At 44.4% G+C, this 26,569-nt stretch overlaps 1 protein-coding gene across 1 annotated transcript in view; it reads left to right on the top strand.

Moving 5' to 3' along the window:
• The window catches only part of LOC140913584 (NACHT, LRR and PYD domains-containing protein 12-like), a 182,259-nt gene that overhangs the window by 113,100 nt on the left and 42,590 nt on the right, over window positions 1-26,569 (top strand). Inside the window, exons 6-7 of the mRNA XM_073350311.1 lie at window positions 12,817-12,987; window positions 24,338-24,505. Coding sequence (XP_073206412.1) covers window positions 12,817-12,987; window positions 24,338-24,505 — 339 coding nt within the window. The remainder of the gene's footprint in view (window positions 1-12,816; window positions 12,988-24,337; window positions 24,506-26,569) is intronic.

The raw sequence follows: 26,569 nt of genomic DNA, 5'->3' as shown, positions 1-26,569 counted from the left end.
CCAAAAAACCACAACCCCACAGACTTGAACAAACTACAGAAGTGGTAGGTAAGGTCCCCGGGAAGCAAATCTAAGGAACAAAGGAGTTCAGAAGAGCTGGCAGTTTCTCAAAGAGGCAATATTAAAAACACAATAGCAAACTATCCTGATGGAAGGAAAGATAGGAATAGTGAGAAGTACCTGAAAGTCAAAAAGAAATCCTACAGAGAGTGGAAACATGGACAGATTGCTAAGGATGAGTATTAAAAAAATCACTTGCATGTAGGGACAGAATTGAAAAGGCCAAGGCATAAATGAGTTAGACCTAGCAAGGGATATAAAAGGCAATAAGAAGAGGTTCTATAAATACATTAGGAGCAAGAAAAAGACAAAGGAAAGTGTAGGTCCATTACTTAGCAGGGAAAGACAGCTAATAACAGATGACCTCTGTACCAAGCTAATCCCTAGATCTCCTCCTATCACAATCACAGCTCTTCCAAGCTGCTTCCTCCACCATTCAGTACAGTTGCACCTAACATGGTGAATGCATCTGGAGGACATGCATTTAATTCCCAGTGGCTATTGCTAGCTCCAGGGGGCAGAGTTAAGGTTGTGCGGGTGTTTACCTTCACTTCTGTATTTCCTGGTTTTCTGAAGTGTGAGAAGGGCATGAGCTATCACCAGGCAACCTTAACTCTGAATTAAACAAGATTTTTGTCATTTAATTATTAGTGTATTACAGTATTGCCTAAGTGCTCCAGCCACATTTAGGGCCTCAGTGTGTAAGGCACTGGACATGTTGCAATGGCAGGTGTTACCAGGTGGTTCTGTTTTAGTTTTCCAAGTTCTTTTTTTAGCACATAAGGAAGGTTTTAGTTTTGAGGCGATGTGTTATGTTAGTTTTATTAGGTTTTGCAAGATTTCATGGAGGTGCAGTTTTGGGAAGGAGGGAGCAGTGCAAACAGCGACAGAATTTGCTGTCTGCCATGCGCTCTGATTACAGTCCATTCTGGCGACAGGTTTCTCCTTGGGAGTTTGGTGTTGGGCTGAGATCCCTGAAAGAGGAGACAGACCTTTATGCTGTGTGACCATCTCATTGCAGGACAAAGGGAGGGAGAAGGAAATATTAAAATTCCCATTTTTCAGATGAAAAATAGAGACCCAGAAAAATGGAGTGACTTGTCTGAGGTCACACAGGTGGAATAGGAACTGAACACAAATCTCTCCAGTTCTGATCCAGGGCTTTAACTACACAACTGGGCTGTCTCATGCAGAGAGTTGTGCTCATTTTTGTGTTTCTCAGTGTCAGAAATGTGCTTTTTAAAAATGGATATAGTCTCTCTTTTCTATGGTTAAGGTTTTTAAGGCAGAGGTATTTAATAATCAGAGTGCCTCTTGGGCTTTGCTTTCTACCACAGCTGCCAGAAGCCTGCATTCAGGATAGAAACCAAGACCACAGAGCTGGACCTGGCAGCTCCCTTAAAGGGACAGTGCCCCCTGTGACAGCATGTTAATACGTCTCAGCAAATCCAGCTTTAACTTGTCACAATTGAGTGTTCTACTCAGAATGCTGCTTGAGGGCACTAGAGGATGTCGCTGGGATGACAGACGAGAAAAGCTTTAGGGAATTTTAAAAAATGTTGTCATGGGGCCCTGGTACTGAAGTGCTTTGAGATTAACAAAGAGCCTAAAATTGCAGTTGCTTCGTTATGGGTGGGGGTTTCTCCTCATGGACATTTGCTTTGAAAGGACTGAGTAAAACACAGCACAATTCTGCCCATGAAGAGACAAATACTGGCTGTTGTGTCTGGTGGTGTATTCTTGCTCTACTGATTTCTGACCATAACATGTTCATGAAATTTAAGAGCTGTAAGCCATATTACAGAATCCACTGTGCAAAGAACCACCTAGTGTTGCTAATTCTTGCCATTTTATTGCGAGGTTTACAATACTTGGTGGGGTTTTTATTCAGCCTCAGCTCCTGGAGTCATGTGAATATTTGAGAATTTCAGGTTACATTTGTATTTATAATTACGTTTCTAGGCCCTTGTGACTGTGGAGAAAAGATTAAAAATGTGAACCATGTGTAATTTACACACTCAGGAACTAGAAGGCTAAGAAATAGAAACACAAAAGCATTTATAAAAAGAAAAGGAGTACCTGTAGCACCTTAGAGACTAACGAATTTATTTGAGCATAAGCTTTCATGAGCTACAGCTCATGAAAGCTTATACTCAAATGAATTGGTTAGTCTCTAAGGTGCCACAGGTACTCCTTTTCTTTTTGCGAATACAGACTAACACGGCTGCTACTCTCAAAAGCATTTATTTTGATCATGATTTGGAGGGCCTGACTCGTGAGTTTTGAACATCTGGAATTGGCAATACTGCTTGTTTGTTAGAAAATGATGGTGACTTTGCAAAAGTACTTATTAATGTGAAATAAAGGCCCAGAATAAAGCTTCTTAAAGCAGCTGTGATTTCAAGTGCATCTATAAATAGTGAAATCAGGGAACTGCATGAGGAGGAGTTTGGCTCCAATACAATGCATTTCCAAAACAAAGTTTGACACAGTCAGACACGAAACAACAAATGACCAACCTTACAGCAGCATGACAAAGTAATTGCAGATGGCTGGTCAGAAGAAATATCCCTAGTGCTCCTGCTATAGACCCACATTGGTACAATATATATTGTAACATCAGGGATATCGGAAAGAATGAGCTGAGACCATGTTATCTAAACTCTAAAAAACTATAATATCATAAGAGCCCTAACACAACAGTGCCTGCTTTCCCTGGAGCAGGTGATGGGCAGTACCACCAACCATGAGCACACTTTGTTTCAATTTCCCATTCCCGCAGGCTCTGGCTTTCGCCACAACCCCCTACAGCCCAGGCACTGGGGGAGAATAAGCCCATTACAATTTAATTAATAATAGTAATAGAGATGAAATTGCTGCATGTGCTGGGATTCTATACAAAGGACATTGGCCTAATACCCCACACTATGACATTAAAAATGCCAAGCATAACCCCACAGCTGTAAGTGTAAATGTGGGGCTATTTTACAAATTTCCCAAGGGACCAATTAGATTTTAGAGCTGAAATCTAAGAAATAGATTAGCCAATTTGATAAGTGTTGTAGCCAATGTTGGAATGGAATTTAAATAGGAGAACCTCTTTTTTTGAGTCTAGGGAGCGTTAGCACACTAATTTTAATGGTAGGTTCCTTTCAGGTCAGCTTTTACCTTGGACAGTATTTCTCAGATCAGGACACGTGGGGCTCTTAACTGACCAACAGTTTATTAATTCTCCCTGAACCACTTATGTATATATACAACACTTCATCAGTCAGGTATAGATACACAAATACTCTAGGTTTCAGAGTAGCAGCCGTGTTAGTCTGTATCCGCAAAAAAAAAAAAGGAATACTTGTGGCAACTTAGAGACTAACAAATTTATCTGAGCATAAGCTTTCATGAGCTACAGCTCACTTCATCGGATGCATTCAGTGGAAAATACAGTGGGGAGATTGATATACACAGAGAACATGAAACAATGGGTGTTACCATAAACACTGTAACCAGAGTGATCAGGTAAGGTGAGCTATTACCAGCAGGAGAGCGCGGCGGGGGAAGGGGGTAGTGATAATCAAGGTGGGACATTTCCAGCAGTTGACAAGAACGTCTGAGGAACAGCAGGGGGTGGGGGGGAGAATAAACATGGGGAAATAGTTTTACTTTTGTGTAATGACCCATCCACTCCCAGTCTTTATTCAAGCCTAAGTTAATTGTATCCAGTTTGCAAATTAATTCCAATTCAGCAGTCTCTCGTTGGAGTCTGTTTTTGAAGATTTTTTTTGAAGAATTGCCACTTTTAGGTCTGTAATCACTACATCCATAGTGGCTAGGATGGTGACCTAGAATCCTATTTTTGACGTCTCCGACTCAAGGAATATTTCCAACACACCTCTGAACAACATACTAACCCACAGAGACCTTCCTACCAACACTACAAAAAGAAGAATTCTGGGTGGACTCCTCCTGAAGGTTGAAACAACAGACTGGACTTCTACATAGAGTGCTTCCGCCGACGTGCATGGGCTGAAATAGTGGAAAAGCAGCATCACTTGCCCCATAACCTCAGCCGTGCAGAACACAATGCCATCCACAGCCTCAGAAACAACTCTGACATCATTATCAAAAAGGCTGACAAAGGAGGTGCTGTCGTCATCATGAATAGGTCGGAATATGAACAAGAGGCTGCTAGGCGGCTCCCCAACACCACTTTCTACAAGCCATTACCCTCTGAACCCACTGAGGGTTACCAAAAGAAACTACACCATTTGCTCAAGAAATTCCTGGAAAAAGCACAAGAACAAAGCTGCACAGACACACCCCTAGAACCCTGACCAGGGGTATTCTATCTGCTACCCAAGATCCATAAACCTGGAAATCCTGGGCACCCCATCATCTCAGGCATTGGCACCCTGACAGCAGGATTGTCTGGCTATGTAGACTCCCTCCTCAGGCCCTATGCTATCAGCACTCCCAGCTATCTTAGAGACACCACTGACTTCCTGAGGAAACTACAATCCATCAGTGATCTTCCTGAAAACACCATCCTGGCCACTATGGATGTAGAAGCCCTCTACACCAACATTCCACACAAAGATGGACTACAAGCCGTCAGGAACAGTATCCCCGATAATGTCACAACAAATTTGGTGGCTGAACTTTGTGACTTTGTCCTCACCTATAACTATTTCACATTTAGGGACAATGAATACCTTCAAATCAGCAGCACTGCTATGGGTACCGGCATGGCCCCACAGTATGCCAACATTTTTATGGCTGACTTAGAACAACGCTTCCTCAGCTCTCGTCCCCTAATGCCCCTACTCTACTTGCGCTACATTGATGACATCTTCATCATCTGGATCCATGGAAAAGAAGCCCTTGAGGAATTCCACCATGATTTCAACATTTTCCATCCCACCATTAACCTCAGCCTGGACCAGTCCACACAAGAGATCCACTTCCTGGACACTACGGTGCTAATAAGCGATGGTCACATAAACACCGCCCTATACCGGAAACCTACTGACTGCTATTCCTACCTACATGCCTCCAGCTTTCACCCAGATCACACCACACGATCCATTGTCTACAGCCAAGCTCTACGATACAATCGCATTTGCTCCAACCCCTCAGACAGAGACAAACACCTACAAGATCTCTATCAAGTGTTCTTACAACTTCAATACCCACCTGCTGAAGTCAAGAAACAGAGGGACAGAGCCAGAAGAGTACCCAGAAGTTACCTACTACAGGACAGGCCCAACAAAGAAAATAACAGAATGCCAGTAGCCGTCAACTTCAGCCCCCAACTAAAACCTCTCCAACGCATCATCAAGGATCTACAACCTATACTTAAGGACGACCCATCACTCTCACAGATCTTAGGAGACAGGCCAGTCCTTGCTTACAGACAGCCCCCCAACCTGAAGCAAATACTCACCAGCAACCACACACCACACAACAGAACCACTAACCCAGGAACCTATCCTTGCAGCAAAGCCCGTTGCTAACTGTGTCCACATATCTATTCAGGGGACACCATCGTAGGACCTAATCACATCAGCCACAGTATCAGAGGCTCGTTCACCTGCACATCTACCAATGTGATATATGCCATCATGTGCCAGCAATGCCCCTCTGCCATGTACATTGGCCAAACTTTATAGTCTCTACGTAAAAGAATAAATGGACACAAATCAGACGTCAAGAATTATAACATTCAAAAACCAGTCGGAGAACACTTCAATCTCTTTGGTCACTTGATTACAGACCTAAAAGTGGCAATTCTTCAACAAAAAATCTTCAAAAACAGACTCCAACGAGAGACTGCTGAATTGGAATTAATTTGCAAACTGGATACAATTAACTTAGGCTTGAATAAAGACTGGGAGTGGATGGGTCATTACACAAAAGTAAAACTATTTCCCCATGTTTATTCTCCCCCCCACCCCATACTGTTCCTCAGACGTTCTTGTCAACTGCTGGAAATGTCCCACCTTGATTATCACTACAAAAGGTTCCCCCTTCCCCCCCCCCCCCCGCGCTCTTCTGCTGGTAATAGCTCACCTTACCTGATCACTCTCGTTACAATGTGTATGGTAACACCCATTGTTTCATGTTCTCCGTGTATATCAATCTCCCCACTGTATTTTCCACTGAATGCATCCGACGAAGTGAGCTGTAGCTCATGAAAGCTTATGCTCAGATAAATTTGTTAGTATCTAAGGTGCCACAAGTACTCCTTTTCTTTTTACACATACTCTAGTCATATACTGAACATAAACAACACGTGCAATCTTGAAAGTGGTTAACATAGATCAGCATTGAGGTCCAGCAATTATACCAAGGAACAACGCAAGTCACCAACATTTCTTATTACAGCTACTTATAATCATTAGTTATCAATTCTTTATTCCCACTAATACATTTATCCCACTTTAAGTAATTCCAGTAATTCTCCAAGGAATAAGCATTCAATTGTCTTAAGGCACTTCTACTAATATGGTGCCTGCTAGTGCTATTTAAAGTGTATTTAAAATATGAAACGGACAGGTTTAAAATCTCAATCAGTCGCTTGAAGCTATATTTTCTGGTTCTCTTTGGCCAATTTACTTGAGCGTAAAAAGGATAAACACACAGACAGCATTATTTAGTAAAAATCCATAATATGGTTACTTGAAGTCTTACTAAAAAGAATGTACAGGCAGCAAGATAACATTCAGTTATATATATAAAGAATACAAAGACAAATGCAATCTCTGAAATTAAATCTCACTGATGCTTCTTTTCAGTCTTGATAATCCTAGGAGCAGGAAAGTTGGTCTGTGGGGCTGGTCAAGTGCTCGGTAGTGCTTCTGAGTCCTGAAGCTTCTTCAATGGATTCAGCAACTCTGGGGTCCCATACAGTGATCTCAATCTTATATACCCCTATTGCAGGTCTCATTGGCCAGGGCTACTCTCTGATTTTCTATTGGACACATGACCTTTCCATACTCAGAGAGAGTGGCAAGTGTGGATCTCCAGAAGGTGATGCTGATGTACAACAAATCTCTCAGAAACATTTCTTAGTCAGAAGGATTTTATATTTCATTCATTTCAATGATAGTATTTCATTTTTATCTCAGACTCTCACTTGAAATTTCCCCCTATTTAAGGAATTTCTTTTAAAGTTCCAATGTTATGCCCTAATTAGGTGCTTTTCTCTTTCAATATTCCTTTGTTCTTTGTTCATACCACTTCTATAGTGCAACAATCATTTAGAAAGAAAACAAATTTCCCTTATAGTTCCTAGTCTGTACATTCTTTGGTTACATCTAATACCTTTCATTTAACCTCTTTCAGGGCTTGTAGGAGAACACAGGGCATGACATGAGAGGAACAATATAGATAAAATTCTTACAGATGTAGAGCTTCTAAGTCAGTACAAGTAATGAGGCATAAAGGTCAAAAATGGTTACAAGAAAAATAAAGATAAAATATTTACTAATGCCAACTTAACAATACATTAGATTGAAAGCGGTGTTTTCCCACCACATGCTTCAGCAAATTACTGACCAAATTCTTAGGTCAGAACCCCTCCCCCAGTCCAATGCTGCTTCCTTTGTCTTTCAGGTGCCATGAATTCAGTGGGCAGAGAGAGAGGGCTATCCCTGGGGTGTTTGCTCCTTCTTTTTATAGTCCTGTTCCCCCTTTGAGAAGCATTTCCAGTTGGGATTTGGGAGACAAAGTCTATGTGGAAGGATGTGCCCTGCTGCTTTTCCCTCACATGTCTGACCCTTCTTTATCTCCACTTCCTCCTTGATCATTGTTTCCTGCCTGAATGCAAATTGCGCAGAGAAGACATTCCTTTGTTTGAGGCTGATCTGTTTGCCAACCTCCGTTTGGAATATGTGTTAGTAACACCATACAGTGGAATCTTATAACTTCACACACAATGTTGCCACACACATTTTACCAGAACAATAATGACCAGCAAATCATGAGTTCTCAAATGATACCTCACAAAACATACTTTGGACAAAGATTATTACAATAGAGTGCAAGATGTGGACAAAGGTAATCTTGGCACAGTTTTGGGTGGTGAGCAGTTGTTTTTGTTTAGTTTTTTCCCTTTCTTTTCACTAAAGACTGCAATCCAGCTAGTCTTTTCCTCTAATTTATAATTAAGAATTGTCTGCAGAGAGGCTGTCTGATGCGTTGAATTCTATTGTGGCAAATATCTCTCCCATTTCTTATTAAATTGTATTAAAATGGTGTGCCTTGATATGGCATGATTTCAGTTTGTAGACTTCCACACCTATCCCATATTATTTTTCCTCCCTGATCCTGCATTCCCCTTCATTTAAATCCAAAAATAAAATACCAAAATGTCATATAAATCTGTCCCCAAATGACTGTGTTTTCCCAAGGCCCTGTACTCTCCCAATAACATTTGGACTGAAAGGGAAACAATCCAAGTGAAGTAAATTCTCCATATATGGGACCTCAGCTCTCACCCCCAGGGATAAATTACCATCTTATCATTTGAGTTACAGGGGGAGGATTTACACAGAACCCCAGAGGGCCCCTCTGATTCCCTCTCTATTTTCTCCAGTCTCCTCCATCTCTGAGACCCTCTTATATGCTCCCCCTTCATAACCTTTATTTTCTCTATTTTTTAATACAGAACACAGGTACCACAGAGTTTTGCCCACTCCAATTAAACCATCTCCAGACTATTTGCTTTACAGTGTTGAGATAGTTACTGCTCAGCTGGTTGTTCTAGATGACTTCCAGTGATTCCCTTCTGGTTAATCTATAGATTATTCTTCGGGTGTCTGGGTTCTCATGTTCTGTTTCACTTCTGCCATTGCCGGTACATTCCCTGTGCCTTTCATCTCTAGTGTCTTTAATCTCTTCTTGTCTTATTCTCCTTTTCATGGTTTCACCATTTGTTAGGATTTCTTTCAGCAATTTATTATTAGTTTCTACCTCTGTAGTGTCTTTTTTGTGTCTGAGATTAGAATCATACTATCCCAAGCTATTGGAGTGTCATTTTTCCTTGTTTAAAGTCTCTTTGTCACACTTTCCATGAAGCTAATCCCCACCTAACAAACCTCACCCAAAGAATTTAAAAAAAAAGAAAAAAGAAATGCCCGCAACAAAATAATAAACAAAGTGAGACTTACAAACAATTGTGCCATTCATTCTGCTTGTGTCTTCTGTCTCTGTCCCCTCTATTTGTCTGTCTTAATTACATTTTAAACTCCTCGGGGGAGGGACTTTATAGCAAAACTCTGTACAGTGCCTACCACAATGTGGCCCTGTTCCTGGTTGCTCCACAGGCACTACTGTAACCCAAGCAATAAAAACCTAGTGGCTCTAGCCCCAGCGACATGAGAGATCAAATTTCAATCACTGAACTGCTGAAATTTTTGTGCTGTTCTGCGACAAAGCCGATTGCAAAACCTAGGATGAAACATGTGAGAGCTGGAAGCGAAGCACTCTCAGCCTCAGCAGTGCTATTTCTATTCTGTGTCCAGCCCTAAAACCCAGCTGGGTATTGCCAAAGGACGGATGACATTGGACGCAGTTATTCAGCAGCTTCTTGAATAAGTTGCTCAGAACTGGGAGACCAGATGATACCCAGTGATGAGCCAGCTGGAACAGGTGGTTATGTTGGGCAGAGGCTCCTGTTAAGCAATGCTGACCAGTAATAATTAAGACACTGAATGTAGCAGAGCTCTGTCAGACTCCCTGGCTCTGCATGATCCCTGAACAGCACAGGAGGTAGCTTGTAAGTCCGGCTGCATCAAGCAACGGATTTGTAAGTGCTGGCCAGAGTGCTGCATGCTAAAGAGTTCGGCGGGTTAGATTTCCCTCCTCAGTGGCAGTTGGTGAGAATAGTTGTTAATACATGTTCTATGTGCTCTAACTGTCCTTCATCAGCCAACAAGATGAAGGATCCGAGTCATAAGTGGAGGCTTAGATTTTCTGTAGAGTTTCTAGGATTCCTCTTTTGCGAAGGGGGAAAATTCTGAGAAGGAGGGTGTCATGTTAGCCCTGATAGCCACAGAGCTGAAGAAGTAATATCAAAAACATTTTATAAATAGGGGGTAGGAGTCTTCTTGTCCGCATGTCTTCATAAAAATTGCAGGCGGAAAAACCGTTCTGAAATCAGTCCAGTCTACAAATGATGACTTTTTTTTTTTGCATTTCATGGTACAAGCTCACATTGTTCTATGATTTCAGACTTTTGCTGTATCCAAAAGGAAAAAAAGTATGGGAAAATGCATACAATCTATCACCTGGGTCTAAGTATTTCCCACACTTTCAAAAACAGAGCTATTTTGAGTACATAGTTGCATTATAAATCATATTTAGAAGATTTCTGCAACTTTTTGTGACAATTAAACACTTTTTATGAGTTGTGGTCATTTTTGTGATTTTCTAATTTTTTTTTTGATGGGATAACCAATAACGTTTAATCATGAGAGAAAAAACACACCACTTTCCACATCTATGTCCCCCCTGGTGATGACCACCAGATATGTGCCTAACATGGTAGCAATGAAAATTTTCTAGCTGATGGCTTACCCCTTAGTGCCCAAAATGCGTCTGGACTGGTAATCTAGTGAAAATAAACGGTTTTCACTTCAATCCTGCTTCAAGTGTAAATCCGCATGGAAACTTAATCATGGAGCTGCTAATGTCCCTGCATACATTCCTGTCTCCCACTGAGTTGATGTTGCTTTTGGACTGTGTATGCATCTGCTGGGAAATAATCAAATCTATTTTGGGGTCACATGGTTTTGATGCACCCACATCTCTTAACAGTACATCATAATATGACACGCTAGCAAGCCATCCTAGTACAGAATTCCAGATGAAAACCAAGAATGCACTTGTAATTTTGATAGAACACAATTTTGCCCTTGAAATGTATGACACATTTCTAAAATGCTGGAAATGGCACCTGCCCCCACACTCACACACACTGGAGTTCCTCACTTCATTTTGAATTTTTGTTTTCCCTCCCAACAGCTCTTCAAATGTTTGCTTGGGTCAGGTCTGGTCAGTAGTTAGATCTATCTGAATTCTTCCAACACACTTTAGCAAATCACAATGGGTATCATGGTAAGAAGCCTCATCAGTAGCTCAGGCCCTAATGTTCAACACCTGATTGGTAGGTAGCTCTTGCTTAAGAGCCTCAAGTATGGGGGGGGGAGAAAAAAAGAGGTCATGTTGGTTAAAAAATATGGGGGCACTTCTGAAACTGAGAAACACGAGGGACTAAGCACAGCTCTATGCAAGAGAAAGGATGGTCGTGTCATTAAATCACTAGATCAAAACTCAGACTCTCTGTGTGACCTTGGGCAAGTCATTCAATCTCTTATGGGTCTCAATCCTCCATTTGAAAAATGACAATAATATTTCCTTTCCCTACCTTTTGCCTGTCTGGTCTATTTAGATTGTAGGATCCTCAAGGCAGGGACTGTCTGTGTGTAGTGTTGCTCCTTCTTCTAGCACCAGTGTCCTGCTCTGACACCAGCATTACCCTCAGCCAAGTAATGGCAGGTGTCCTGCACCTTCCAGATCGGAGGAGAAACCAGTGACAGGGAGTCTGAGTAAACTCTAAGTGAAACCTGTCATATCTAATACTGATATTTAATATTTAAATTACATATGTATATTTATTCACCTGTTCTGAAATGAGATAGTGACACAGCAAACAGGCTTGGCTCTTCTTCCAGAGATCTCAGCCCAGCACCAAATTCCCAAGGAGAAACTCTGCCTGAAGAATGGACTCTACTCAGAGGCCAAGGCAGAGAACAAACTCTCTACTGTTGGCACAGCTAACTCCTTCCCAAAACTTATTACCAACCTTTCTCCTTGTTTGTGGGAGTCTGTCCTTTATTATCCTTGTTGTTGTCCTTCTTTCCCTTTACGTGTCGTCTCCTCAATTTGGGGAGTCTTCCTCGTCAACTTATCACTTGTCTTCTCTCCTTTCTTACCTTTAAATCTTGTGGAGCATTTGTTGCTTCAAGAACACCCTCTCCCCACCTCCCCCGACTAGGGCTTATCTCCATAGTTTCCCACATACACCCATGACATTTTTTCTTCCGCTGTTCAACACAAACTTAGAGTCTCTCATCCCACTGGGGGCGCCTCTCTTCCTGACTCCAAAATATCTCAGGGGCTCTACCAACCCTGGCTGAACCTGGGGGGGCCCCCAGGGAGTGGGAGCTTCTGTCCCTCATATAAATACAGGGCTCTTTTTCTTTGTCAAACATTGGGACTCCCCTCCCCATTTGGCAGAGTGACCATATTTTCAAGGCAACTGTAGTGATGGAGGAGGCTGTGCAGGTGACCGTTCTGGTGGGAGGGGTGTTTCAACATATAGGCAATATTTGGAAGCTGTTGGGGGTGCAGAGGGTTCCCTGTGAGCCCTGGAGGGAGTGGGGGGAGTAGCAGTATGTGACAGCCCTGCTGGGGCCTAGTTATTGAGATGCACTGGGGTGTCTGGGCCACTCACAGTGCTGACTAGTCAAGAGTCAAGTGCAAAGGGTGGGGCTTAGACAGGAAGTTCCCCCCCACACTGGTTCCGCACTGGCATAGGGTGGGGGTTGGGACAGGCGGTGGAGCAGGGCTTCTACTTCATTCCTCACGTGGATTGGTCAGGGAGAGGGGCTGGTGGGCGGGGCCGCCTGTCAGAACAGCTGTGACGAGCCCCCTTCACACTGTGATCCCCCTTCTCTGTGTTTCTCTCTCCTGCAGCTTGTGGATGTGTGATCTCCCAAGTGCTTCCTGCATGGATCTCGCCTCTGTTCTCAGCACCAGCCAGAGCCTGACAGAGTTGGATCTGGGTGCTAATAACCTGGGAGATGCCGGAGTGAAGCTGCTGTGTGCAGGACTGACACACACAAACTGCAAACTGCAGACACTGGGGTACGTCGCATTTGGCCTCCTCTATGTATTTAAAGGTGTCCTGTATGTAAAGTGCTCAACACAGTGAGGCACGGTGGGGAGGAGAGGATATTTTCTCTCTCTGTCTGCCCCACGCTGGTGGCTCTCAGGGACTGAGAGTCACCTCTTTATCCCCCACCTACAGCAAGAGGGTAGGTCTTACCTGTAGTACCTGGGCAGCAGCTGCCTACCACCACCAGCCCTTCACTCACTCAAGCACTCTCCTCTCAGCTTATGCCAGCCCCGACTTTGCCTTGTAGACTGACAAGAGGGGCACCCCAGTCACTGAATCCCTTTGAATCATTCCCGTTATACCCAGTCCCTGACTCTGGCTAGTCACAGAAGTACCAGATCCTCTGCACCCAAAGATGCCATGTAATCACTGCTCCCGTACAGCACGCAGAACTTTTGAACACTTATAATAAAACAAAAGTAGGTTTATTTAAGAAAGAATAAAGATTTATCTAGGAAGGAGAGAAGGTGATGGAAACAACTTGGTTGTAATGCAAAACAAAGTCCTAAAGCATCAACCCTGATCTAATGAACTAGGTTTTCCCCACAAAGTTCAGTCAGTTGCAGACTAGCTGGTTTCATAAGAACCAGGATCCAAATATTCAGGACAGCTCCTCAAAGGCTTTCCTCAGTAAATACAGAGTGCCTTTGCCTACACTCTGTTATACTGAAAACTGACATTTGCTCTATTCATAGCCAAGGCAACCTCCTGCCTGCTGTGATGTTCCTTTTCCCCTCCAAGTGGTTTTGCTAGTTTACCATGGTCTTTAATAGTTTTCCATTGACTGTTCTGTGATGTGGCAAGGGTAGACAACACAGCTTTCTGTAGGTACATTACATGTTATACTTGATGAATAAATAGCCTATAAGACGTGTTTGGTGTATTGAGTTTGTCAGGTATGAGGTGAGAGCTGTTTGCCAAGGGTGCTCTGTGTCACACCCACTGCATTTTAGTTTCTCTTATTCTTTATCTTTCCTCTTATTAGACAAACTCCATCTCATGCTGACCCTGGTGTCATTGCTGGCAAAGGCTTTAGCAAAGAGGTGATCTTGCATTTTGCTCAGACCATGGCCAGGCCAGGGCTCAGTCTGATGCCCTCTCAGAAGGCCTTCTACAGCCGAGTTCTAGCTGTTGAGAACACTCTGCTCCAATGCCCTGGAGTCTGAACCTGGGCATCTTCCAGTGGGATTGTCCCTGTGGAGCACAGTTGAGACTATGTCTGCTACAGGCCGTTGGCCATGGCAGCAACAGCACAACTCCGCACCATACCTCTAACGCTGCCCAGCCACACACAAACGTGCGCACAGCCGTGCACAGGGATCCCATCACCTTTGGTGTTTAACCTGCTCAGAGGAAATACAATCACATATTTTCCACCGCCACGTCCCTCTGCTCTGCTCTAGCACAAGCACTGGCAAAGCAGCTGCAGTCGTGCAACGAGTCTTCTCCCAGTGCAGTTCCACACTGTCCCTGCCCATCCTTCCACTAGCGCTTTGATAACTCAGAATCTCTGGGCTCAACACAGGGGACTTTAGGGGAAATGTAATGGCCTGTGATGTGCAGGAGGCCAGACTAGATGAGCTAATGGTCTCTTCTGGCCTTAAACTCCGTGAAGCTGATTCTGTCACCTGCCAAGCCACTCACTGGAGTTAGTTGCAAAAATTCATAATTTTGGTTCAAAAATGGATGAAGCATTAAGCAAAATATTCCAAAGAGAATTGTTTCCATTTTTCTGTGAGCTCTGCCACTCTTATCCCTGCTGCATGCCAGCCCCAGAGCAGCTGAGGGGAGACTTGTTGGTCTCTGATTGGCCTGGCCCCAAACACCCACCTCCCAGATTAACAAAGACACAATGAATGAGAAATACAATGTTATAGCATTAGAACTTTGAACACATGTCAACTTAAAAACATTGTTTGGTGCATTGGGAATTCTTGTGCAAAAACACAAAATGCTACACTATGGCAGTGCTGTCTAGCCCCTGATTTATGTGCATGAACACAGACACTCCACAGTGCACAACAGCTGCATATTGACAGCATCCACAGCAATTTCCACACTCCTGAGATGTGCTAAAGAGAACACAGAGCAGGGTAATTAGTTAACAAATCAACATCCGGATGAACCCTACCCTCTGCACTCCCCCACCCCAACTAAATCCTCTTTTCCATGGTTCTCCATCACCCACTTATTGTTCCCATCCTTCCAGCCCCAAGGGCCTCCACTATAGCAGCTGAGGAAGAACTTCGGGGAGGATTTGCTGGGCTGCGTGGAGGACCCCCAAGGATATTCTTCCTTTGGGTCCAGAGCACTCTCCTCTCTAGCTCCTAAAGGGAAACACAGGGTAGAGGGGAACTGAATTCAGCTACTACACACACAAAAAAACGGAAAAATTAACAAATTTAAATAAACAAGCAAACTCTGTCTAAAAAACTAACAAACATGATTGAAGACATGACTTAAAAGAAAAATAATCCAGCTCCTCACTGCCATGAGCATCAACATCCAAAGCTGCTGGTGTTCTTCATGATCCACTCTGGGCCTCCAGGCCCAGAAACTGAATGGCGGAGTGACAGTAGGAGCTGGTGACTCTCTGTCGTGGCGTCTACAAGTGCAGGGTGTTGCTGCTCACAATGCATATGCAGGTCCTTGTGCAGGACACAACCATTTAAAGCTGGCAATGCAGCAGAGCAAAGAGTGACTACGTGCAGACAGACACTATAAGCCGTAGACATTATGCAGCTGCTCCAGGAAGCAGCGCGAGGAAATGCAGGGTAGGTACAACAACCCACAGGCCCTGCAACTTTTACAGAGTGCACTCTTAGGGAACAGTGCATTGTGTGCCCCAAAGATAGAATGGCTGGTGTGGATGCACTGCATCATGGCAGCTTCCAGTTCAGTCACACTGATGCAAGTTGCAATGTGCAGTTCTCTAGTGTACACGTTAGATCATACCCTATTTAGGGCCTTGCCAATTAGTACGAGGACTTTGAATTCAGTCTGGAAGGGAATGGGAAACCAACTGAGTTTGTGGCGCATCAGAGAGGGGCTCACATCAGCCATTGTTTCTTAAAAAAGGAGCGGCTGCCATCTGAACGTGCTATTTATCTCCCTTACAGGGAGAGTGACTTGTATCAGTCTAACAATATTCCCAGAGGTCTAGGCAACACTTGTGGTTCAATATTACAAGTATTTAAGAGACCAAATAACCCAGCTTAGCTTAGTTTATTAATAAGGGACAAAGCAGTACAAATATGAAAAGGAGGCATACATACACTCCTTCTGGGAAACAATTAATGTCACAGCACATTCACCTCACACAGAAGTTGTGCTTCAAAAATATGCACCCAAGATCGCACAGCATGGTTATTTAAATATGTCACCCAGGACTAGAATTTAGCAGTCAGCTTTTTTTCTTTTCATCTTGTATCATGGTGTAACTTTCTCTTTCTTTGTAATATTACATTACAAGAGCTACGAAGGCACTACCTAACCTGTACTAGGAAGTAAAAAGGATGTATCGTGCCTTTGATAGGTTTTATATTTGCTAATGACAAAAGCTATGTTTTGCTTTGTGCAGTACATATAAGTGAAGCTGGAAGTGCTACCTTCAGTTACTATAGCCTGAAACTTCCATTGGTAGACCCTGTTTTCTGTTGCCTATAACTTTGCTAACCTTAACCATTTTGACTTACATTTTCCATGCTGGGTGTCTGCTTCAAGCTGGATATTTTTGTGAAATTTCAGCCTAAATGGTTCATCATCCATTTTCATCCATAGGCTAGGGAAACACACTGTTTCCCCTAAGTAATTCTGGTGAACTTTTCAGTGAGAAGTTCCATCCCCCCATGCTTTGGAGCAGGAACTTGAAATTTGGCAGTGGGGAGCATTTGTGCCAGGGATGTGCCTATTTCTGTTCCTGTGAACATCTGCCCCAATTTTCAAAGTTGTAAGTTTTTGAAAAATGTCAGTGTCGATGCTCAGTGGAGACTTATTTCAACTTTGCAGCTACAATCTCCAAATGTCCCTTCTTCACCAAGCATGCTCCACCCTGTGGCTCCAGAGGGTTGAGCCGACCCTGATTGGGACTAGTGGGGAAATCAGGAATGGATTGGGGGATCCCGACTTCCGTCTTGAGGTGGGCTATGTGGTGGGACAGATTTCCACCCCAGTCAGGAAGGGGTTAAATAACTCCTCCAGGCACAGTCAGCCCCAACATGGCAGACCTCTGAGACCTGTTGCACCTGGAGAGGGGTGGCTGCTTAAAAGGGAGGATCCAAGCCCAGTCAGTGCAGGGTGGCATTCAGAGGAAAGCAGAACTAGTGCTCCCTAGCCCCACAGAGCAGGGGCTGCTATCCAGGGAAGCTGCAGAAGAGACTGTACTGCCTGAACCCTCTGGAGAAGCAGAGGAACCATCTTTACTCTGCTTTGCTTTTCATTAGCACCCAGGGCACTCAGCCTGGATCTCTCAGACACTCAGGGTGTTAGAAACCCAGCCCCCTTCTCAGCGACTATTTAGCTGTTAGCTTGCGAGGAACAGCGGGGTGAGCCCAGGCTGTTTTGTGGGTTGCAGGATTATTTTCTTTGCTTTTTTCTGTCTTTGACTGTGGCCATGCCTTAAAGGAGGAGGAGACACACCCCAAAGACCAACAGCTAGGAGACAGCACCCTGTAATCCAAACCAGTGCTATAGCGACACCTCCAGCCAGAAAGGGACCTTAGGGATGAGAAAGGTGCCCACCGTCACCCCACAGGGGTGCTCTAGAGAAACGACCTATGACAGAGTTTGAATAGGAATCAGCAGTTTGCTCAGAAACTTCACACATTCTGCCCAGACAAGGACTTAGCCAAATAGTTCAGTCTACTCATCGCCGGACCAGATCACTGTAATTCATTGTGCTGAATCTAACAATCCATATGTTGCAGCTGATAGAAAAGGACTGTCCACCTCTTCTGTGGTTTATGCCACTACAACCACATCACGTCAGTGCTCCAGTCCCTCCATTGGGTCCCGGTCAGCTTCTGCGGTCAGTTTAATGCCATGGTCTTAATCCTCCATGAAACTCCAGAACCAAGCCGAGGACCAGAGATGACTCCCAGCCAGTAGGAGCAGACAGAGAAGCAGACTCAGCAGGGCTGATGGACACTGATGTCGTCAGACAGCCTGCTACAAGTTGTCACTCTCGACATTCTGTTCCTTGTGCTGATTGGCTACGTGTTGCAACCCTGTCCTTTCCCCTCCCCTCACAGTCAGTGCATCTCAGCCACTTTCCATGCTCCATTCATTCCTTCCTCCCCACCCCCTTTCTATTTCCTTCCATTTAGCTAATCCCCACCTAGCAACTCCCATCCATCATAAACTCTTCAGGGGAGGGACTAGCTACTACTCTGAACAGCTCCTAGCACAATGAGGCCCTGTTCTTGGTTGAGCCCCAGGCACTGCTGGAGTTACTACATTATGTGATTACATCCTTCCCTTGCCATTGTTGGCACGCAGGGTGTAAACCAGTCTCTTCCATTCCTCTCTGTCATTTGCTGCTGCTTCCATTTGCTCTAAAGTGTTTAGATGGACTATTCTGCCCTCCCTGCTAAGGTTTCTTTTCAGATTTTCTCTTGGACACCCTTGTGTTCTCACAGCAGTTGATTTTCACTTGATAACTTCATGTGGGAGTCTGTGTTGGCATCTGCAGTACATGCCCCAACTATGTCCAGTGTGCCCTCAGATTGTGTTGGAAATGAGCTGCTAGTTGGTGATTTCTCAGATCTTTTTGTTGATGATGACATCTTTCCAACCAATGCCAAGAATCTTTTGCAGGCACTTATTTTCGAAGGCATCTAGTTTTCTGTCTAAAGTTTTGGTAGCTCTCCAGTTCTAGCAGCCTTATGTTAACACCGAGATTATGTTTGAATTGAAGATTCTCAGTTTTGTTCTGGTGCTGAATATCTTTGGTTTCCATAAATTGCTGAGTTTAGTAAATGCCTTTCCTATACTTGATGTCACTTCCTTCTTGAGGTATCTGTTGATCAATATGGTCGTGCCCAGATAGACGAATTGTTCTACTTTTCTGATGTTTTTGTATTCTAACGTGCTGTTACTGCTTGACCTCTGGGTTTCAAGGATGTTTGTTTTAGCATAATTAACTCTGAGCCCTGCTTGGCCTGCTATTTTTCCCAAGTTGTCTGACTTTGTAACTTTTCAGGGCTGTTGCTCAATAGCGCAATATCATTAGCTAAGTCTCGGTCTTCTTGGCATTTGCTGTCTACCTATGCTAGACTGGTATTTGTGTTACAAATACACTTCTGCATTGCTGCATCTTGTGGGATGTGTCTGTCAGTCCCAAGCCCGGATAAAGTGGGGAGGGTTGAGTGCAGAGCTAAACATGTAGTCTTGTAAAAACACCTCACCAGTCATAGAAACAGAACCAGGCTACCGTTCCGGTAAAAATGAACACTGCTGCCCCTTTGTGCTTCAGGAAGGCTCCCGATGAAAGCCAGTCTCTGGAGGCCAAGGCCCTGAAAATTTTGATGCTGACAGCAAGAAAACACTTCAGAGTTGGTTACTGGAATGTGAGAACAATGTTTCAAAGATCAAAGATCTTATAGATCATGAGAGTTATGGACAACTATAGACTTGAAATCCTGGCATCGGTGAGAGCAGATTGAGAGATGTGGATAAGAAGTGCTTCAGGCAAGAGAAGAAACATCAGATTTACTGAGGGCATAGTGACAACAAGCATTCAGAGGGAGTAGCTCTCATTATGACAGATTCTGCAGAAAAATCACGTATGAACTGGGAACCTACTAATGAGCCCATCATATACACCAGACTCCAAACCAGTAAAAGCAGGTTTTTCATACATTTCAGATGCAAAATTCTATTCACTTAGAATAAGAAGATCATTCATCTGGTGTTCATCTGAAACTCTGCACTAGTGTATCAAAACACAAATTGTTATGGGAGATGTGCACCAAAACCACATGACCTCAAATACATATGATTGTTTGCCAATAGATGTACGCACAACTGTATTCTAAAACCCAGCATGAAATTTGTTTAATTTGGAAAACGTCTAGAGGGGTAGTAGCATCTCCATTATTAAGTATGCATTAAGATTTACAGTTAAATCAGGACTGAAAACCCTTTATTTCACACTTAACACTTTGTTATAAACAAAAAGTAAGGCTATTCCTGACTCAGATCTCAGAAATGATGGACTCACATTCCTCTACCTTTCCCTGAGACCTCTGAGACCCCTTTTATCACAGAGAATGATACTGTCTTATACAGGATAATGTTGAAAATTTCATGATTTTTAAAGCCAGATTTGTGACTGTTTTCAGTTAAGATTCTTTGATACCTGACTCATTATTTGGTAACATTCAATGAGTAGCTATATTATTGCAACCCTTTGGTTGCAACCTTTCTGCAAAATAACTTAAAAACACACTGAGTTCCACTATTTCTCCTCTCCCCCACCCCTGTTTTTTAAATCTTTTCGCTTATTTCTCTTTGCTAGGGTATTTTCTTGTCTCTTTCTTATTTTCCTTCTCTACTGTTGTGGGAACAGGGTTTTCTCCTTTGGGATCCAGTTGGGGTCCTTCTTTCCCCTCAAATTTCCTCTCCCCACTTTGGGGTCTCTTTCTCCTCACCTTCTCAGGTGTCTTCTCTCTTGTTTTATCTGTAAATTTCATGGGGATTTTCTCCATTGCTTTATCTTGAATGCTGTCCTTGCTCCCCAGCTCCTGCCCCACAAGTTAGGGTTTATCTCCCCAATTTTGCCATATACCCATGGGGTTTTTCTCCGCATCTACACCCCAACCTTAGAGTCCCTCGCCCCAGTGGGGGCTTCTCTCATTCTGCCTCCAAAACATCTTGGGGCCTCTGCTCTCCCTTACAGAACTTGTGGGCTCACCCAGGGATTGAGGGCTTCTCTCCCTTATACAAATTCAGTGACTCTTTTTCTCTCCCAAGCACTGGGCGCTCTGCTCCCCCTTCAGTAGGATGACCAAGTTTCAAGGCAACTGTAGTGATGGAGGAGTCAATGCCATGTCCAGTTCTGGTGGGTGTGATGTCTGGATGTGTGTACAGAATTTGGCAGCTGTTGGGGGTGGGGAGGGCTCATGCTTGGGTGTGCAGGGGGCTCCCTTTGAGGCCTTGAAGGAGGACAAAGACAGCCATGCTTGGCGGTAGTCCCTGAGGTGCACATGGTCATCGTCAGCCTGCTGCCATGGATACCCACTGAGATGGTTGGCAGCTTTATCAGGAGCCCAGACTCTGCTGGAGCATTACAGAAACAAACAGAACGTCTACTTTTATAAACTCAACAGGGAGTGTGAAACAGGCCCTACCAACAGTTTCACATGGTCGCCCCCTCTCAGGGGCTCTTCTCTCCCCAAATATCAGGGATCCCCCTTACTGTGAGGTTCTTTTCTCCTTTGTCTTTCTCCGCTTTGATCCCTGGTCTCAGTGGGAAGGTGGGTGTGATGTCGCCAGTTCTGGGCCTGGCAGCTGCCTCTCCTCCCCAGGTCTAATTGTCAGAGTTTGGAGCTGTTGTGACCATTAGGCCTAAAAGTTGTATCCGTATTGTGAGCTCAAATGTAAACAGTATGTGAGAGTCCACAAGATGTTAATAACCATGAAAAACAGGCCAAGCTATTTACAAAATTGAATCTTGTCAGAGGTGCAAGAAAACCAGATAGAGAAAATAGATTAATCTAAACCAAAAAGTCCATATTAATATAATCCAAGGACTGCTGAAATTATGTTTGTGAAAAACAGATGATGTGGAGTCAGATATTGGTGTGAAGGATATTAGGCCTAATTGGTGGACAAAATGGTAAGGGAGATGAACTATGAAGCCCACTTTTCCCATTTTTGGGTTCCTTAAAAAAAGACTTTGGGAAAAAAATATTCAGATCACTTCAGATGAGCTTTCCCTCTCATCTCCCATCCCACCTTGCATACCAGCTCACCCCCCAGACTGCCAGCACTGCAACTCATCTTGGCTCATCTAAAGGACTTTCTTCCTGAGAGGAAAGCCGGCTGGCCTTAAACTTGTTTGAGGAACTTTGTTTTCACCTGTGAGTGCTGAACGTCATCACATTATCATGACATCCAATCCCCAGCCCATCAGTGGGGTATGTAACTAGCAGCACCACAGAAGCACATAAGATCCTGCATTGTTCTCCCTTCCTTTGTTTTGTTGTTTTCTGCCCCCCTTTCTTTCCTTCTGTTCTCTTTTGGCTTTTCATCAAATCCTGAAGTTAGATATGTTGTATTCATCCAAGCCTGCCTTGTCCAGGAAGAAAAGATCCACTCAACTAACGTCCCTGACCAGATTGTAAAACAGAGTCCTGGCGGTTGGTGTCGTGGTCGATTTGCCAGCCAAAAAGCATCCATATATAAATAACCAGCAATACTGTGTTCCAAAAACATCCACAAAACCAATATTTCACTCTTCTTTTCTATCCTATCTCTCTTCCACCTCATGTCTGTCAGTTTGTTAAAAAACAGGACAAGTAAATGCCTTTTATACATCAGGACCGAGAGTAAAATTACTCCTTTCCTCTTCATCAAGGAAAGGTTGTTCTGGAAATAAGAGACTGATATTTTGCCTCCAAAAAAAGAAAGACTTCAAAGGCTTTGACTTAGTGTGTTTTGCATAATCACTCAGCCACATTTTCAGTATAAATGACTGTTTTGACTTCTTGTTCTTTCTTTGTTTAATCAGTAAACTTTTAATCGGAATGAATGTTTTTGACTGTTTGCCAAATAACTGAATAAAACCAAGGCCTCTTCTTAAAATAACCTCAAACCTACTGTGATGCATGACCAGAAAGGGTTAAGTGTTCTGCAGGATAAATAACTCAGATTCAACCCTTAAAGACATGCGGGGAGATAACGTTTGTGTTTTTGTGTATTTACATATATATGGGTAGTGATCAACAAAATAAAGAATAGCCATACTGGGTCAGACCAATGGTGTCAGGCAGTGCCTCTGAAAAGCAGGCCTAGGGGTTGGAGTGTAGGCTGCAGGTAGGTGTACAGTTGGGCTTAGGCCAAGGGTGGTGTTGCAAATGAGATCCAGGAACAGGCCGGGATCAAAACTGCGATCAAAGTCTGTAGATGAACCAGACTCTGAACTGTAACTGAAGTCCAGGGGCAGGAGAGAGGTCGAGGGCAGGTGGTCAGAGTCCAGGGACAAGCCAAGACAGTATTGAAGCCAGTGTCCATATACAGGCCAAAGGTTGAAGCCGAGTAGTCAGAGTCTGAGGGTCTGGGGAGGATCAGCAGGCAGAGGCAAGGCTGGAGCAGGTCGGTGACAGGGCTGGAGCAAGGTTAGAGTAGGCCACGGACAATACTGGGACAGGGCTCAGGCAAGGCTGGGCCAGGAGTAGGTTGGGAGTCTCCAGAATCTGATGCACTGCGAGGCAGCAGGAGGGTTCCTGGTCAGGTAGTGCTGTTGTGCAGACTGATCTGCAGCTCTGGTGGGCCTGTGGAAATACCTGAGCCTGGGAGACACGTGACCCAGGCTTTGGTCAGGGATAGGTTGTTGTTGCGTGCCTGAGGCCTGAGTCAGTGCAGACACTGTGTGAAGGGCAGTTGAGCGAGTAACCCTGGTTTGCCTGAGAGTTTGGCTCACAAATGGTCCATCTAGCCCAGTATCCTGACCTTTTGACAGTAGCCAAGGCCAGGGACGTCAGAGGGCTGTGCTTTGCAGAGCTAGTGCAAGGGGCGCGGAGGATCAGGATCTCTCAGCTCCTGCTTTGAGCCTGGCCCAGCTGCCTGCGGAGGGGGCTCCCCCTACAGCCTCCCTGTAGCGATAGGCCTGCTCTCATTGGGTTGCACCATTCCTGGGCTGATCTGTGCCAAGTCCAACCTGATTGGTTGAGAGCTGAGTGGGCAGGACTTAAGTGAGAGCTGAGTGGGCAGGACTGTGCCCATCCTGAATTCTGGTTGGTCAGTAGAAAGGGCTGGGGGGCTACCCAGGGAGGAAAATCTTATTTCTTACTGAAAATCTTATTCCTCATTGGTCAGTGACAAAGTTTTGGGGATTTACATATCTGGGCCATTCTCAGTGCTGACTGGTTATTTCTGAAGGGGAAGCAGTGGGGCTTAAGCAGGAAGATCCATGCAACATTGGTTACTTATTGGGTAAGGGGTGGGGCTTGAGACAGGGCCTAGGGTAGAATTTCTGGCCCATTCTCAATGCTGATTGGTCAGGGAGAGGGGCTGGTGGGTGGGGCCGCCTGTCAGAACAGCTGTGATGAGTCCTGTTCACACCGTGATCCTCCTTTTCTGTGTTTCTCTCTCCTGCAGCTTTGAGGAGTGTGATCTCACAGACACTTGCTGTGGGGATCTCGCCACTCTTCTCAGAACCAACCAGAGCCTGACAGACCTGAAGCTGGGTGGTAATAAATTGGGAGATGCCGGCGTGAAGCTGCTGTGTGAGGGACTGAAACAAAACTGCAAATTACAGAGCCTGAAGTAAGTAAGATTTGGGTTCATCTGTGTGTTTACAGATGTCCTCTGTCAGGGTTCCCTCCCCACTCTGAACTCTGGGATACAGATGTGGGGACCCTCATGAAAGACCCTCTAAGCTTATTTTTACCAGCTTAGGTTAAAAACTTCCCCAAGGCACAAATTTTGCCTTGTCTTTGAACAGTATCCTGCTACCACCAAGTGATTTAGACAAAGAACAGGGAAAGGACCACTTGGATTTCCTATTTCCCCAAAATATCCCCCCAAACCCTTACACCCCCTTTCTTGGGGAGGCTTGAGAATAAACAAGGTGAGCACAAACCAGCTTTGGATTTTTAAGACCCAAAAAACCCAATCAGATTCTTAAAAAACAGAACTTTATTAGAAGAATAAAAAAAAGATAAGAGAACAACCCTGTAAGTTCAGAATGGAAGATAATCTTATAGGCAGTCAGATTCAAAACATAGAGAATCCCTCTAGGCAAAACCTTAAGTTACAAAAAGACAGAAAAACAGGAATACACATTTCCTCCAGCACAGCGAATTTCACAAGCCAAAACAAAGAAAACCTAACACATTTTCTAGCTAGATTACTTACTAACTTTACAGTAGTTGGAGGCCTTGATCTGTTCCCGGCAAAGGTATCATACAGACAGACAAAAGCCTTTCTCGCCCCCCTCCTCCCCGCCCCCAGATTTGAAAGTATCTTGTCCCTCATTGGTCATTTTGGGTCAGGTGCCAGCCAGGTTACCTGAGCTTCTTAACCCTTTACAGGTAAAAAGACTTTGCCTCTGGCCAGGAGGGATTTTATAGCACTGTATACAGAAAGGTGGTTACCCTTCCCTTTGTATTTATGACATCCTCTATGTAAAGAGCTTGACAGGGTGCATGGCTGGTGGCTGGTCCCTGCAGCTACATGGAGAACCTGAGAGTTCAGTGTCTCCAGTACATGGGTCACAACATGTCCCGGCCTGCCCTGTTTGGAAAATGGAAACTACATAAATCTGAGCCCACACCTGACAATTAGCTCCTCAGCCCCCTGTTTTTCAGGGAATATATGTATGTATATAAACAACTTTTAATAAAATGCATTTATTAAAAAGAGGTCACTGTTACCTTTCAGCTAACAGCCTATTTTATAGATTATTCTAATAATTTTGACACCTTGAATTTTCATATACAGTAAAAGCTGTTTTATCCAGCACTTCACCAATAGGAAATCTCTATAAACCAGCATTTCTGATCTTCATTGAAATGCCAGTTCATAGTCTGGTTGGCATGGGACCATCAGGGATTTGGGGCACAAGAGGGGGTGCGAAGCGTGGGCTCTGGGAGGAAGTTTGAGTGTGGGAGGGGGTTTGGGGTGCGGGAGGGGGTGCAGGGTGCTGGATCCGGGACCTGCTCAACTTGGACAGCTCCCCTCAAGCGGAAACCTGTCCCGGCTGCTCCTAGGCGGAGGTGTGGCCAGGCAGCTCTGCATGCTGCCTCTGACCACAGGTGCCACCCCTGCAGCTCCCATTGGCTGTGCCTCCTGCACCCAAACTCCCTCCCTCTTAGTTAACCGGCATTTTTCCCTTTCCAGCACCCCCCTCCCCCATTCTCCCAACATGCCAGATAAAACAGCTTTTACTGTATACAATGAATAAAAACAAAAGAGATACAAGGGATCTGAGGATTCTAAATCTCCCCATCTGAGCAGAAATACTCAGTTTGGGTTTAAGCTTCAGCCCCAGCCATGGTGGCTTCTGCCTTTGATGTCCCCAGGGCTGGGGCTGACTGTGCTCCCAGCTGAGAGCCACCACCAATTTCAAGAAACACCCTCTGAAGTGCAGCCTGTTGGGGATGGGGATGTGTGTTTACAGTTACAAACAGGGCAGGTGAGAGCAGGTTCCAGTGTTGGACTCATTATAAGAAACTAAACCTTTTGGGGAAAGCTGTGGCTCTTCCTTTTTGTCTTTCAATACATTTCTGCTCTGTTTCTTCTGCTTTCAAGATAGAAGCCCCATTCCAGGCCTCTGAGGTTCTGGTGAACTCTCAGGACTTGACGCCAGATTTTCAAGAGAGCTCCGCA

This window comes from Lepidochelys kempii, chromosome 6, assembly GCF_965140265.1.
Source record: "Lepidochelys kempii isolate rLepKem1 chromosome 6, rLepKem1.hap2, whole genome shotgun sequence".
Classification (NCBI taxonomy): Eukaryota; Metazoa; Chordata; order Testudines; family Cheloniidae; genus Lepidochelys; species Lepidochelys kempii.
The sequence above is the reverse complement of the archived record's forward strand: the minus strand, read 5'-3'. Positions and strand labels throughout refer to the sequence as shown.